General features: G+C 31.2%; 1 protein-coding gene across 1 annotated transcript; it reads right to left on the minus strand.

The window, feature by feature from the left end:
• Positions 1-10788: 10788 nt before the first annotated feature.
• Positions 10789-11493, minus strand: LOC127095219 (uncharacterized). Its single transcript, XM_051033938.1, has one exon. The coding sequence runs from the start codon at positions 11491-11493 to the stop codon at positions 10789-10791; it is 705 nt and encodes a 234-aa protein (XP_050889895.1).
• Between the last annotated feature and the right edge of the window lie 1374 nt (positions 11494-12867).

Raw genomic sequence — 12867 nt, forward strand, 5'->3', positions numbered from 1 at the left:
TATATCTTGGGTTTTGGCTGATTTTACCTTGATTTACAATAATTGTCTTCTCTGATTGTTTACTATGACACATTATAATCATTTTCCTATTGTTTATAGGCTTGATGCGCATTCTTCCCTATGTGTTAGACCTAATTATTTGGTCGTAGGAAAATATAGCTACCCAATTTTCCTAGGGCCTTGTGTTGATTAATACTTCTTCATTAGTCTCGGGGAGTCTTATATATATATATATATATATATATATATATATATATATATATATATATATATTTTCATTTCATTTATTTAGGTCTTTATGGGTTGCGTAATTTTGACAATGAAACTTTATTCGGTAAACTTGTGGAATGGACCATGGTTCTTCCCAATACAAATGATCATATTTATGGGGAGTTTCCTTTATGTTAATTTCCCATGCATGACACCGCGTTCGAATACTATGGCTTGTGTATTCCATTTACCCCTATTTATATGTCATTTTGGGTTGATTATTATACTCCCCCCTTCTATGATTTACCCTCTATCTTGGACTTATATTTGATCTACTGGTCCTAGAACCTTTTGATGGGCAACTGATATTGAAATTGATGTTTTGTTGTTTAACTTCATTACGTCACACAATCATAAATATCTTCACCTTTTTGGGCTCCAACTATACTAGTCCATTCACATTGGTCGAGTTTGACATCAAGACCAGATAGGAACAATTAACCCTAAGCCTACTCCAACGCAACTAGGGTGTTGCTTGTGATTTTGTATCGTCCTTGAAAAATTACCCCTAAGCCTACTCCAACATAGTCGTATCTATCATTTTCTCTCGTCTCGAAGTGTGGTATGGATCATTTTTTTCCCATGTATCACTCTGATTCTGGGTATATGCCATACTTCTTGAGTTGTATCTTGGGTTTTGGTTGATTTTACCTTGATTTACAATAATTGTCTTCTTTGATTGTTTACTATGACACATTAGAATCATTTTCCTATTGTTTATAGGCTTGATGCGCATTCTTCCCTATGTTTTAGACCTAATTATTTGGTCGTAGGAAAATATAGCTACCAATTTTCCTAGGGCCTGGTGTTGATTAATACTTCTTCATTAGTCTCGGGGAGTCTTTTATATATATATAGGCCTGGTGTTGATTAATACTTCTTCATTAGTCTCGGGGAGTCTTTTATATTATATATATATATATAATATATATATATATATATATATAGATATAATATATATATATAATATATATATATATATATATATATATATATATAATATATATATATATATATATATATATAATATATATATATATATATTATATATATAATATATATATATATATATATATATATATATTATCATTCCATTTATTTAGGCCTTGATGGGTTGCGTCATTTTGACTATTGAACCTCATTCGGTAAACTTGCGGAATGGACCATGGTTTTTCCCAATACAAATGATCATATTTATGGGAATTTTCCTTTATGTTGATTTCCCATACATGACACCGCTTTCGAATACTATGGCTTGTGTATTCCATTTACCCCTATTTAAATGCCATTTTAGGTTGATTATTATATTCTCCCCTTCTACAATATACCCTCTATCTTGGAGTTATATTCGATGTTTCCAAGACTCTCATGCTCATCTCCAAATAAGGACACGAGCTACAATATTTTGTGCCATATTTTAAATTGCCTTGGAATTATCCAATACTAGACATGGCTAGATTACGTTTGCCTAATCTTTCCCCCTCTTTAAACCTCTTGGTTCGCTAGATGAAGACTTCCATTGTTGCTCCGTAGTTCTTTATCTGTTGCCCCAAGTGTCTTATGAGTCAATATGTGTTGTGAACAACTCTTTTCAAACGCATTTTATTCATTATCGGATAAATGATAATTCCAATGTTCATTTAGAGGAGTTGGATATTGGTATGAGGAAATTACAAGATGATAACTTAGTTAGACGTGTTCCATAATACCTTATAGATTATTTGTTGTTGCTTTTTGTAGTGAGAAAAATGACTCTGGCATGTAGAAGAAGTGACTCCAAACACAGGAGGGGTGGGGGGTAAATTGTGATATTTTGATTTTAAATACTTTTTTTTGGCAAATGATAAAATTTAAGAAAAGGGGTGGAAGAAAATAATCAGGTAGTGGAAAAAATAAAAGAGATAAGAGTTAGTGATATCACACTATAGATTATAATGGCTCATCCTTTAACCTTATGACTTACTCTAGTTCCTAAGAGTTTTCTCTTAAGACTTCCACTATTAACAACTTGAAGTCTTACACAGGTTGAACCCAAGAACCTTCCTTACACCAAAAATTTTATTGGTTTAACTTGAAACCTCCAAGTCAATTACAAATGCATAAGATGACTAATATCTTGAATAAACAAAATTAAGAACATAAATAGAAGTACACAGCTCTCGAGATAATCTTTTCACCCTCTCAACACCAAGACAATGTGTAGTGAATAAATTTATTTTAGAAAGATAATTAGTGATGTAAGAGAGAAGATAGTTGTGAAAATTCGTGTTTTAGAAGTAAGCACAACACTTCTTTATATAGGAAAAAATATATTTCAAAAGGCACCAATCCATGGGTCGGAACGCTCTCTAATCGATTAGAAACGACAAACTAGTTAATTAGATTAAATCAGAAATGAAAAACCCTAATTTAGATTTGCTCTTTAATCGATTAATTCAGAAATTCATTGATTAGGAGAAAACTCAATCTTTAATTGATTAGAAGAAATCTCTAATCGATCTAACATTGATTTTATCTTTCCTAATTGGTCAGAATTGATACTTAATTGATTAAGCACTTGTTAGGATTGGATTTCAGAATAAATGAGAGATAGATGAAGAAACTAAATATATTTTATTGTGTGTCAATATCACCTTAGCACTTCAAGACTTAATCTTGCTTGTTTTACATATAATTGGTCAGAAGGACTAAAATTCTTAAACGCAAGATTAGAGATGAGGTTTCACGTCTTTAGGTCTTTTTGAAGTTGATCTTTAAAATTGATTTGTCTTATTTTTCTCTCGACATTGGAACATGGTCAAATTTTCTTTTTGATAATGTCACTAGGTCAAAAAAGAGTTTAGGCAACATCCTTTTATCAACGTTTATTTATAAAAGTGCTGCTCAGAAACATGAAAGAACATGATACAACATTTTAAAAAATAAGTGTTGGGTAAAATATTAACATTGACAGTGTTTTTTAATATAAGCATTGTTGTATGTTGAACAAAAAAATAATAAATTTTTAAAATGATATATTAGACAGAGCTCGGTATGAAAAGTGTTGCCTTAATTAAAATAATACTTTAAACATCGCCAAAAATAAACAAAACGAGTTGTCTTAAATATTACTTTAGGAAGCGCTTATAAAAGGTTGTATATATAACTTTAGACAACCCTCAATTAAAAAAGTGTTGTCGTATTGTACACGTTAGTGTTATGTCCCAATTTTGTCCGGGTATTCTAAATTCATATGATACATGTGCATTTGTCAAGTTTAGTATTTTTATCCATATGCATTTTTTTATTATCAAATAAAGTCACTATAACCATGCATATATGCATCATAGTAAAAAAGTCAACATTTTACATGTCGTAGAAGTTAACTAAATTTTCATTTTTTAATATGCATTTAAAAAAAAGGATAAATTCATGATCATTTGCTTTATCATCAAAATATTCATTTAAATTTTATTAATTATTATCATGTATCATAAAACAAAAATCAATGCTTCCAGAATATCTAAAATATCTATCATTTATTACATCATTATTTCATACATATATTACATCATTATTCACTATTTAATTAAATAAGTTTCTAGAAGGCACTCACACTATTTGCATAATTCATAAACCATCCCTTAACCTAATTTTAGAGTCTATAAATAAACTCTATTTCATTCAGAAATGACACCACGAATCATTCACAAAAATTAAGTCAAAACTCTCTTCATTTTTCTTCAACTCATTTCTTTCTTTCTTTATTGAATTTTATTTTAGGTAGGCTCTTATGCTTGTTATTTATTTAATTCTATTACATTTTTATTCTTACTTCATTTATTTAGTATCTTAATCATCACCATTTTGCATGGAAACTCCATTGATTCAAAATTAAGAGTTTAAAATGTTCTTGAACATCCATGAGCAAAACTGATTAAATGTGAATTATTTTTCGTTTATTTAATTTGTTTGTATTATTATTTTTGCTTCACTTAATTAGTATCTTAATTATCACCATTTTTCATAGAAACTCCATTTATTCAAAATCAAGAGTTTAAAGTATTTTTGAACCTCCATAAGCAAAAGTGATTAAATGAGATTTAACTTTTTTGTTTTTTCTCGTGACTTATTTTTTAATTATGAGAATTCCATGTTGTTCGTAAGATCGAGTAGATGAATTTTCATTATTAAGTTGTTTAATTTCATAAAAAATTGAGAAAATTATGACCAAAATAAGGATGAATGTTGTTGTTCTTGAACAATGTCATATTCAATCAGAATTGTCCATTTACATATTGTTTTTCTCGAATTTATGTTTTCTGCGCGCCACTTAGCGCATGCTGGTGGGCGGAGGTGGAATTTATGCCGCCCCTGATTGCCTTTTGTCATTTTTTTTATTATTTTCGTGTGTAGTTGAATTTGGGCCTTGGGCCATTTTTGTTTATTATTTTTTTACTAGCTCATATCTCTTCCTTATATTTACTCCATCCAACTTTTCTTTTCTTTTCTTTCTCTGTTTTTAATTTATCTATCTTATTAGTATTATTATTATTATTATTATTTCTTCTTATTATTATTAAACTCATTAATTAATTATAATTATATTTTTATTAACTAATTAGGTTAAGTAAATTTTAATTAATTTAATTAAATAATGAAATTAATTTTTCATTAATTAGTTAAAATAATTTAAATTAATAAACTTAAATAGTTAATTTAAATAGAATTTAATAAGTTAATTCACTCCTTTTGATTAATCACCATGATTATCATCCTCACATATTCATGCGTTCTTTTATCCTTACTCATTTAAAATTATATTTGTTAGTATTTGTTTAAATGAATAATTAAATAAGAAAATGATGATATTGATATTAAAATATTTTTTTTCTGAAAATGCTAAAACCCTTGGCCAACGCCAAGTGGGCTTTTCTAAAAAAACCTTGGTCCAATGCCAAGTCACTTTTCTCAAACCCGATTAAATTTGTTTCAATGTGATTCAAATATCTTTTCCCGATTAAAACATAACATTAAAGTCTTTTCTTAAACAAATACTAAAGAAATGGATCCTTTGAGTCTCACATTCCTTGAATCTTTGAATGATCGCTCTCGAGGCACACGTCTTGGGCTATTATTTCATTCACTCTTTTCGTTTTCAAAACACTTAACATAATAACTTAGTCTAAAATAGGGGTCGTTGGAGTCTAGCATTCTGGTGGAACCTTTGAACAATCTTTTGAATGTTCATTGTACATCAAACAATTTCATAAATATATTGAATAAAAAAGGTATTGTTGGAGTCTAGAATTCCGGTAATATCCCGAATAATTTGTCTCGAGGTTGTCTCGTTCTCACTGAACATTCGTCATTCTCCTAAAAATCATACAACTCATCAAATCTCTTTTTCTCGCCCCCGTGCGATCGAAACCTCTTCCACAAGAGTACATTTGTCCAATCCTTAAAAACTTGCGCTTTAGCCTCCGCCGCGAGTAAGAAAGCCATGTTTTACCGTTAGAATGTGATATACACACGTGTTTAATACAACACACATTTAAATTATTATTTTAACTATGAAACTGAAAACTATTCTTCTTGCTAGAAAGCTTTCCACTCCTGATGGATATGTCAGGTGTTTGTTGGTGAGTGGTATAGGTGGAATGGAATATGAGGTGATACCCATAAACACTCTGACGTCTAAGTCAGTGATGGTCGAATATGAGAAGTATATAATTTATGAAATTTTATGTGTACCTTGATTTTGATGGTTGCGGTCCTTTATATAGGAGTCTAATTAGGGTTTTCGAATATCTATAACCTTAGTTTTGAGCATAGTCGTCCAAGTTGATAGATGTTAAAACACATTTCATTGTGTTATCTAACGATCCTATTTTAATTGCCTGCTTGGACCAAGTATTCTCTAGGCCAAGTGTATGTCTGCTCCACTGGTCCTAGAACCTTATGTTGGGCAACTGATATTGAAATTGATGTTTTATTGTTTGACTTCATTGACTCGACATCACACCATCATAAATATCTTCACCTTTTTGGGCTCCGTGATTATATTGGTTTTTTTACATTGGTCGAGTTTGACACCAAGACCAGATAGGAACAATTATTCCTAAGTCTACTCCAAAATAGTTAGGGTGTGCCTTATGATTTTGGATCGTTCTTGTCACCTTTTTTTAGGGCTTACGATTTTCTAGTTTCCACCTATCCCTGGTCTATCTTTTTCTCTCGTCTCAAAGTGTGGTATAGATCAAGCTTCTTATTTCCATGTTTCACTCAGATTCTGGGTATAGGTCATACTTCTTAGGGAGATTAAAATAATAACTTTAACAACAACTTTATTAATTTTTCTTAACATTTAATATTTTTGAAGTTTTTCACTTGATTTATCCTAATTAATTCTTTTGTCTTTAACATTAAGTGGAGAAATTTTATAATTTACAAAGCTTTAATATATTAATTTTATTTTGTATTTTTAATGACAAATAATTCTTTTTATATAATTTTTTATATTTATAATGACCCTTACAGTCAAGCATGATTATTTATTATAATTATTAAATCATATTTTAATTTTTATATAAAATTTAGATATTATTTATTGATCTTAATTAAATATTTTTAAAATTTTATCCTAGGACTATTCATTTGTTATTAAATTTTTATGATAGATTAAGAGATTCGTGCGTTCCCACATGTTGCACAATGTCGTTATAAAAAGTAAATAAATATAAAATAATGATGATTAAGAATGTATATAAAAAATATGCAGATTTCATAAAAAAATATTTTAAATTATGATTGTCATATAAATATTAATTTATATTAAAAGGTATTGTGTCAGGATGTACAAAAAAAATTATATTAATTGATTTAAATATCACCTTATGATATAAGAGAAACAAAATACTGGATAATTTTATTCATAAGAATAGGTCCCTTTTGTAGGCATTACAAAGTGTAACCGCTGTTTCCAGTTTTCCTAAAAACTAGCTATCCACTAACCAACTAACACACAATTCCTAAAGACCAGGTTTTAGCAACTGCCATTAGTTTTAAACAGAAACAATTCTAAAACAAATAAATAAATAAATAAATCTTAACACCATCCCTTAAACTGATATCTGCAGATACTATCAGTTTAGAAACAAGCATAATGCAACAACTTCTTTCTTTATTTTGTCTCCATTACCGAACAAACTCCTAGCATACTTCGAAGCTTGAAAAATGCAGCAGGCTTTAGGGGCTTGGTCAAAATGTCTGCAACCTGATTTTCACTCTTACAATAAATCAATTTAATTGTTCCATCATTGCTAAGATCTCTTAGAAAATAATATTTCACATCAATGTGTTTACTTCTACCATGTAGTACAGGATTCTTGGAAAGTTTGATTGCTGAGTTGTTGTCACAAAAAATTGTGGTAGCTTCAACTTGTTTTGACCGTAGCTCTTCAAGAATCCGTCTCAACCAAATAGCTTGACAAGCACAAGCTGTTGCAGCAATGAATTCAGCTTCTGTGGATGACAGAGTGACAATTTATTGCTTCTTAGAAGACCATGAAACAGCCCCTGTCCCCAACAAGAAAGCATAGCCAGATGTGCTTCTTCTATCATCTTGATCTCCTGCATAATCACTATCCGAAAACCCGAATAATTCCAACTTTTTACCTTTCTTGTAGAACAGCCCAAAATCTTTAGTTCCTTGTAAATAACGAAGAATTCTCTTGGCAGCTAACAAATGCATTTCTGTTGGACTCTCCATATATCTGCTTATTAAGCTCACAAAATACATTATGTTAGGCCTCGTTGCTGCTACGTACATTAAGCTGCCAACAATTTGCTTGTAAAGTGTGTTGTCCACTTTCTTTCCATCATGATCTTTGTTTAGCTTCAAGCCAAACTCGGTTGGAGTGCTTACAGGATTACAGTCCTGCATTTTAAATCTGTCCAAAATATCTTGCACATACTTCCTTTGGGAAATAAAGATCCCATAAGTTGATTGCACTACTTCTTTGCCAAGGAAGTAATGCATCATACCAAGGTCAGACATTTCAAATTCACTCATCATAGATTTCTTGAATTCTTTCATCATGGCATCATCATTTCCAGTAAATATAAGATCATCAACATATAAACACACAATGAGCATTTTCTCGATATCTCCCCTTTTAACAAAAAGTGTGTGCTCATATGGACATTTATGAAAACCCTTTTTCAGAAAATAAGCTTCAGTGCGACTATACCAAGCTCGTGGAGCTTGTTTTAGTCCGTAGAGAGCTTTCTTCAATTTATAAACTTTATGTTCTAATCCAACCTTTACATAGCCAGGAGGTTGATCGACATATACCTGTTCTTCCAAGTATCCATGCAGGAATGCCGATTTGACATCAAGCTGGAAAATCTGCCAAGATTGTAGTGCCGCTAATGCAACCACTAATCTGATTGTGTCATGCCTTGCAACTGGAGAGAAAACTTCTGTGTAATCAATCCCATACCGTTGCTTGTATCCCTTGGCGACCAAACGAGCCTTATACTTGTCAACTTCTCCCTTCTCATTTAGCTTTGTTTTGAAAACCCATTTCACACCAATGGTTTCCTGTCCATTTGGTAGATCACATAGCTCCCAAGTATCATTTTTTTCTATTGATGCAATTTCTGCATCCATAGCCTTTTTCCATTTTGATTCCTTGATAGCAACTTCAAAAGTAGTAGGATCACAATCTGAAAAGAGAGCAAAATGTGTAAGTACATCCTCACCTTGGTCAACTCCAGTAACCTCATAATCTTCCATCCATGCAGGTCTTCTTCTATGACGTTGAGGCCTTTGTGATTCCGCTACAAGTGGACTTCGATCGGCTATAGGAACATTCTGATTTCCTTCTACTACTTGCACATTTTCCATAGGTTTCTCCCTTTCCTCATTATCATCGCAGACTATTGGGATATATTGTTTAGCCTCATCTTCTTTCCATGACCAGGTTGCTTCTTCATCAAAGACTACATCACGGCTAATGACAATTTTCTTGGTGCTTGGATTGTATAATTTGTAAGCTTTTGATGCATCGCTAACACCAAGAAATATGCATTTTTCTCCCTTGCTGTCTAGCTTTTTTCTCTTATGATCTGCAATATGAGCATAAGCGATACACCCAAAAACTCGGAAATAGTGTACAGCTAGTTTTCTTCTGCTCCATGCTTCTTCCGGTGTCATATTTTGAACAACAAGTGTGGGACTTCTGTTCAGTACATGTATGCTCCAATTGACAGCTTCTGGCCAAAAACTTTTTGGAATACAACTCCTTGACAAAATGCTACGCACCATATTCATAATAGTGTGATTTTTCCTCTCACATACGCCATTTTGTTGGGGCGTATAAGATGTTGTAAGCTGCCTTTTGATTCCATGAGTCTCACAAAAATTTGCAAATTCATGTGAACAATATTCTCCACCGCGATCTGTGCGCAGAACTTTGATTAGACTGCCTACCTCTTTTTCAACCAATGCTTTATAGCTTTTAAATGCTAGAAATGCTTCAGATTTTTCTTGCAAGAAATAAACCCAGACTTTACGACTAAAATCATTAATGAAAGTAATTATATACCTCTTGCCTCCATTGTAACATGGAGTAATTGGTCCGCATATATCTGAATGAACAAGCTCTAGTGTAGCCTTTGCCCTCCATGATTTTCCTTGTGGGAATTGATTCCGGTGTTGTTTGCTAACGACACACTCTTCACAAACTTCAGAGGGGATTGTGATTTGAGGAAGACCTGTCACCATATTTTTTTGTTGTAAAGTCTTTAACCCACCAAAACTAAGATGCCCGTAGCGAAAGTGCCAAAGCCATTCCTTTTCTTTTAACCTTGCAGAAAGACATGATTGAGTATTGTCTTGTAGATACAATGGAAACATTCTATTAGCTGTCATGTTCACTTGAGCTATCAAACCCAATTTTTCATCTTCAATTCTGCAAACTCCATTTTTGACATAGATTCCATATCCCTTTTCTTGAAGCTAACCAACACTTAGTAAATTTGTTTTCAAATCTGGAACAAAAAGAACATTAGAAATAGTTTGAACATAATCTTTTTTTTGGTATGAATGCCAATTGTTCCTTTTCCCATGACAGACACAGTAGAGTTGTCACCAAATTTAACAGTGCTGCGAAATGATTCGTCTAAGTCAGAGAATGCCTTCTTATCACCACACATATGATTGTTGCAGCTAGTATCCAAATACCACAAGTTTGGTTGAATTTCTTCCTTCACGTGACACACCATTAGAAGAGACACCTCTTCCTCTCTTTCTGCAAAGTTGGATTTTTCTCCTCTTTGATATCTCAAATTTGTTCTGCATTCTGATTTGTAATGGCCATACTTATGGCATATGTAGCATTCAATATTGGACTTGTTTAATGACTTTTTTAATTGATGGCCTCCACGTCCTCTTCCTCTTCCTTGAAAATAACTTTCTTGATGCTGATAATTTTGTTGGTTCACCCGATTATAGTTATTTTTGCCTTCTCTGCCTCAATGTCTTCCTCTATCTCGTCCTTTATCATCTCCACTAGATATGGTGTGATTTTCGGATACGACCTTCAATGCTTGTTCTTCTTTCTCCTGCTGGTTAATTTTTTTCTCATGAACCAACAAGGAACTTTGCAATTCATCAATTGAAAGTTCATCCACATCATTTGCTTCTTCTATCGAACAGACAACAAAATTAAATTTTAGTGTCAAGGATCGAAAAATCTTCTCAACAACGGTGACATCTGTTGTCTTGTCTCCATGAATCCGCATCTTATTAACGATAGCCATCATTCTTGAAAAGTAGTCTGTAACTGACTCTCCTGATTTCATTCGAAGTAATTCAAACTCCGAACGAAGTGATTGAAGCTGCTGCCTCTTTGTTCTTGTTGTACCTTGGTATTTCTTCTTCATGGAATCCCAAATATGCTTTGCAGTGTCCTTGCAAAGAATGGTTTCCAAAATTGATCGGTCAATTGCTTGGAAACGATAATTCTTTGCTTTGAGATCCTTCAGCTTTAGTCCTTCCTGCTCCGTCTTTTGCCCGTCTGACAACTCAGCATCTGCTGCAGGTTCTGCTACGCCAGAAACAACAACCATCCAGTATTCTTTGGATCTCAAGAAGTTCTCCATGAGCATGCTCCAATGGTCATAGTGACCATCAAAGCGTGGAATAACTGCTTGCACAAAGCCATTTTCTGAAGTCATTTGTGAGAAAAAAATTACAGCTTTTCCTGGTTCTCTCCCTCGCAGTATTTTTTTTTCTCACTGCAATCCCTCTCACGTAACGAGGCTCTGGATACCACTGATATAAGAGAAACAAAATACTGGATAATTTTATTCATAAGAATAGGTCCCTTTTGTAGGCATTACAAAGTGTAACCGCTGTTTCCAGTTTTCCTAAAAACTAGCTATCCACTAACCAACTAACACACAATTCCTAAAGACCAGGTTTTAGCAACTGCCATTAGTTTTAAACAGAAACAATTCTAAAACAAATAAATAAATAAATAAATCTTAACACCTTAAAAAGTATAGACATCCAAAAAGATGACATATATATCACCTTAACAGAAAAAGGTAATTTATTTGATAAATATAACATATAATAATTATATGAGTGTATTTATTTAAATTTGATATAAAAAAGAATTATATAATTCTAGTGTGACATTTCATATAAAATGTAAATAAGATGCTAACTTAAAAAATAGATTTAATTTATTCAAAATAAATGTTGAATATGTAATAATTGAATACATTTAATTATTTAAAAAAATCTATCATAATTATATTTACATTAATAATATTTTCTAGTTATTACAATAATAAAACATAATGATGGAAACAAAATATACATATTTTTTTAAGAAAAAACAAATAAATGATTTGTTAAAGTAGAAAAATAAATATCATTAATAAGTTCAAAATGAATCAACTAAATAATAAGTACAATATAGTATAAAATAAATTAAATTTGTAAAATAGAAATAAATTAGACTTATAATTATTTATATCTGTTTCAATTCATATGAAGATATGAAAATGCATGGGATAAGAAATGTTTGACAAATTGAAGAGACTGATTATATAAATATGCGACAAAGGTTCAAAATATTTTTAATTTCAGGTTAAAAGTCTTCTAAATTTATAAGAAAATGTCTTCTAAATTTTTTAGACTTAAATATAAACAAATGTCAACAAATCTACGTGTATTTAATGTTTTTATTTCAAAATTATTCCTGCATTAATTACTTAATTTTGTTAGTGGATGACAATTTAATTGAAGTTATATTAGAAATTATGTTGTCTCTCTTACATGAAATCAAGAAAATTAAATACAATTAAGTATCATTTTTAATACGCGTAAAATTTGTATTTTTTTGCTTATAAATTAGATCAAAATAGTACCTATTTTGCAATTATAATACTACCAAAAGACAACATAATAACCCATATGTGGTTTCAAAATTAATTGAAGTTATATTCATGCATTAATTACTTAATTTTGTTAGTGGATGACAATTTAATTGAAGTAATATTAGTAATTGTGTTGTCTCTCTTACATGAAATCAAGAAAAT

Source organism: Lathyrus oleraceus, chromosome 6 (genome assembly GCF_024323335.1).
Source record: "Lathyrus oleraceus cultivar Zhongwan6 chromosome 6, CAAS_Psat_ZW6_1.0, whole genome shotgun sequence".
Lineage (NCBI taxonomy): Eukaryota > Viridiplantae > Streptophyta > Magnoliopsida > Fabales > Fabaceae > Lathyrus > Lathyrus oleraceus.

What these genes read in the sequence shown, in the direction of transcription:
- LOC127095219 (XM_051033938.1), bottom strand. Translation starts at nt 11,493, where the DNA reads ATGACTTCAGAAAATGGCTTTGTGCAAGCAGTTATTCCACGCTTTGAT.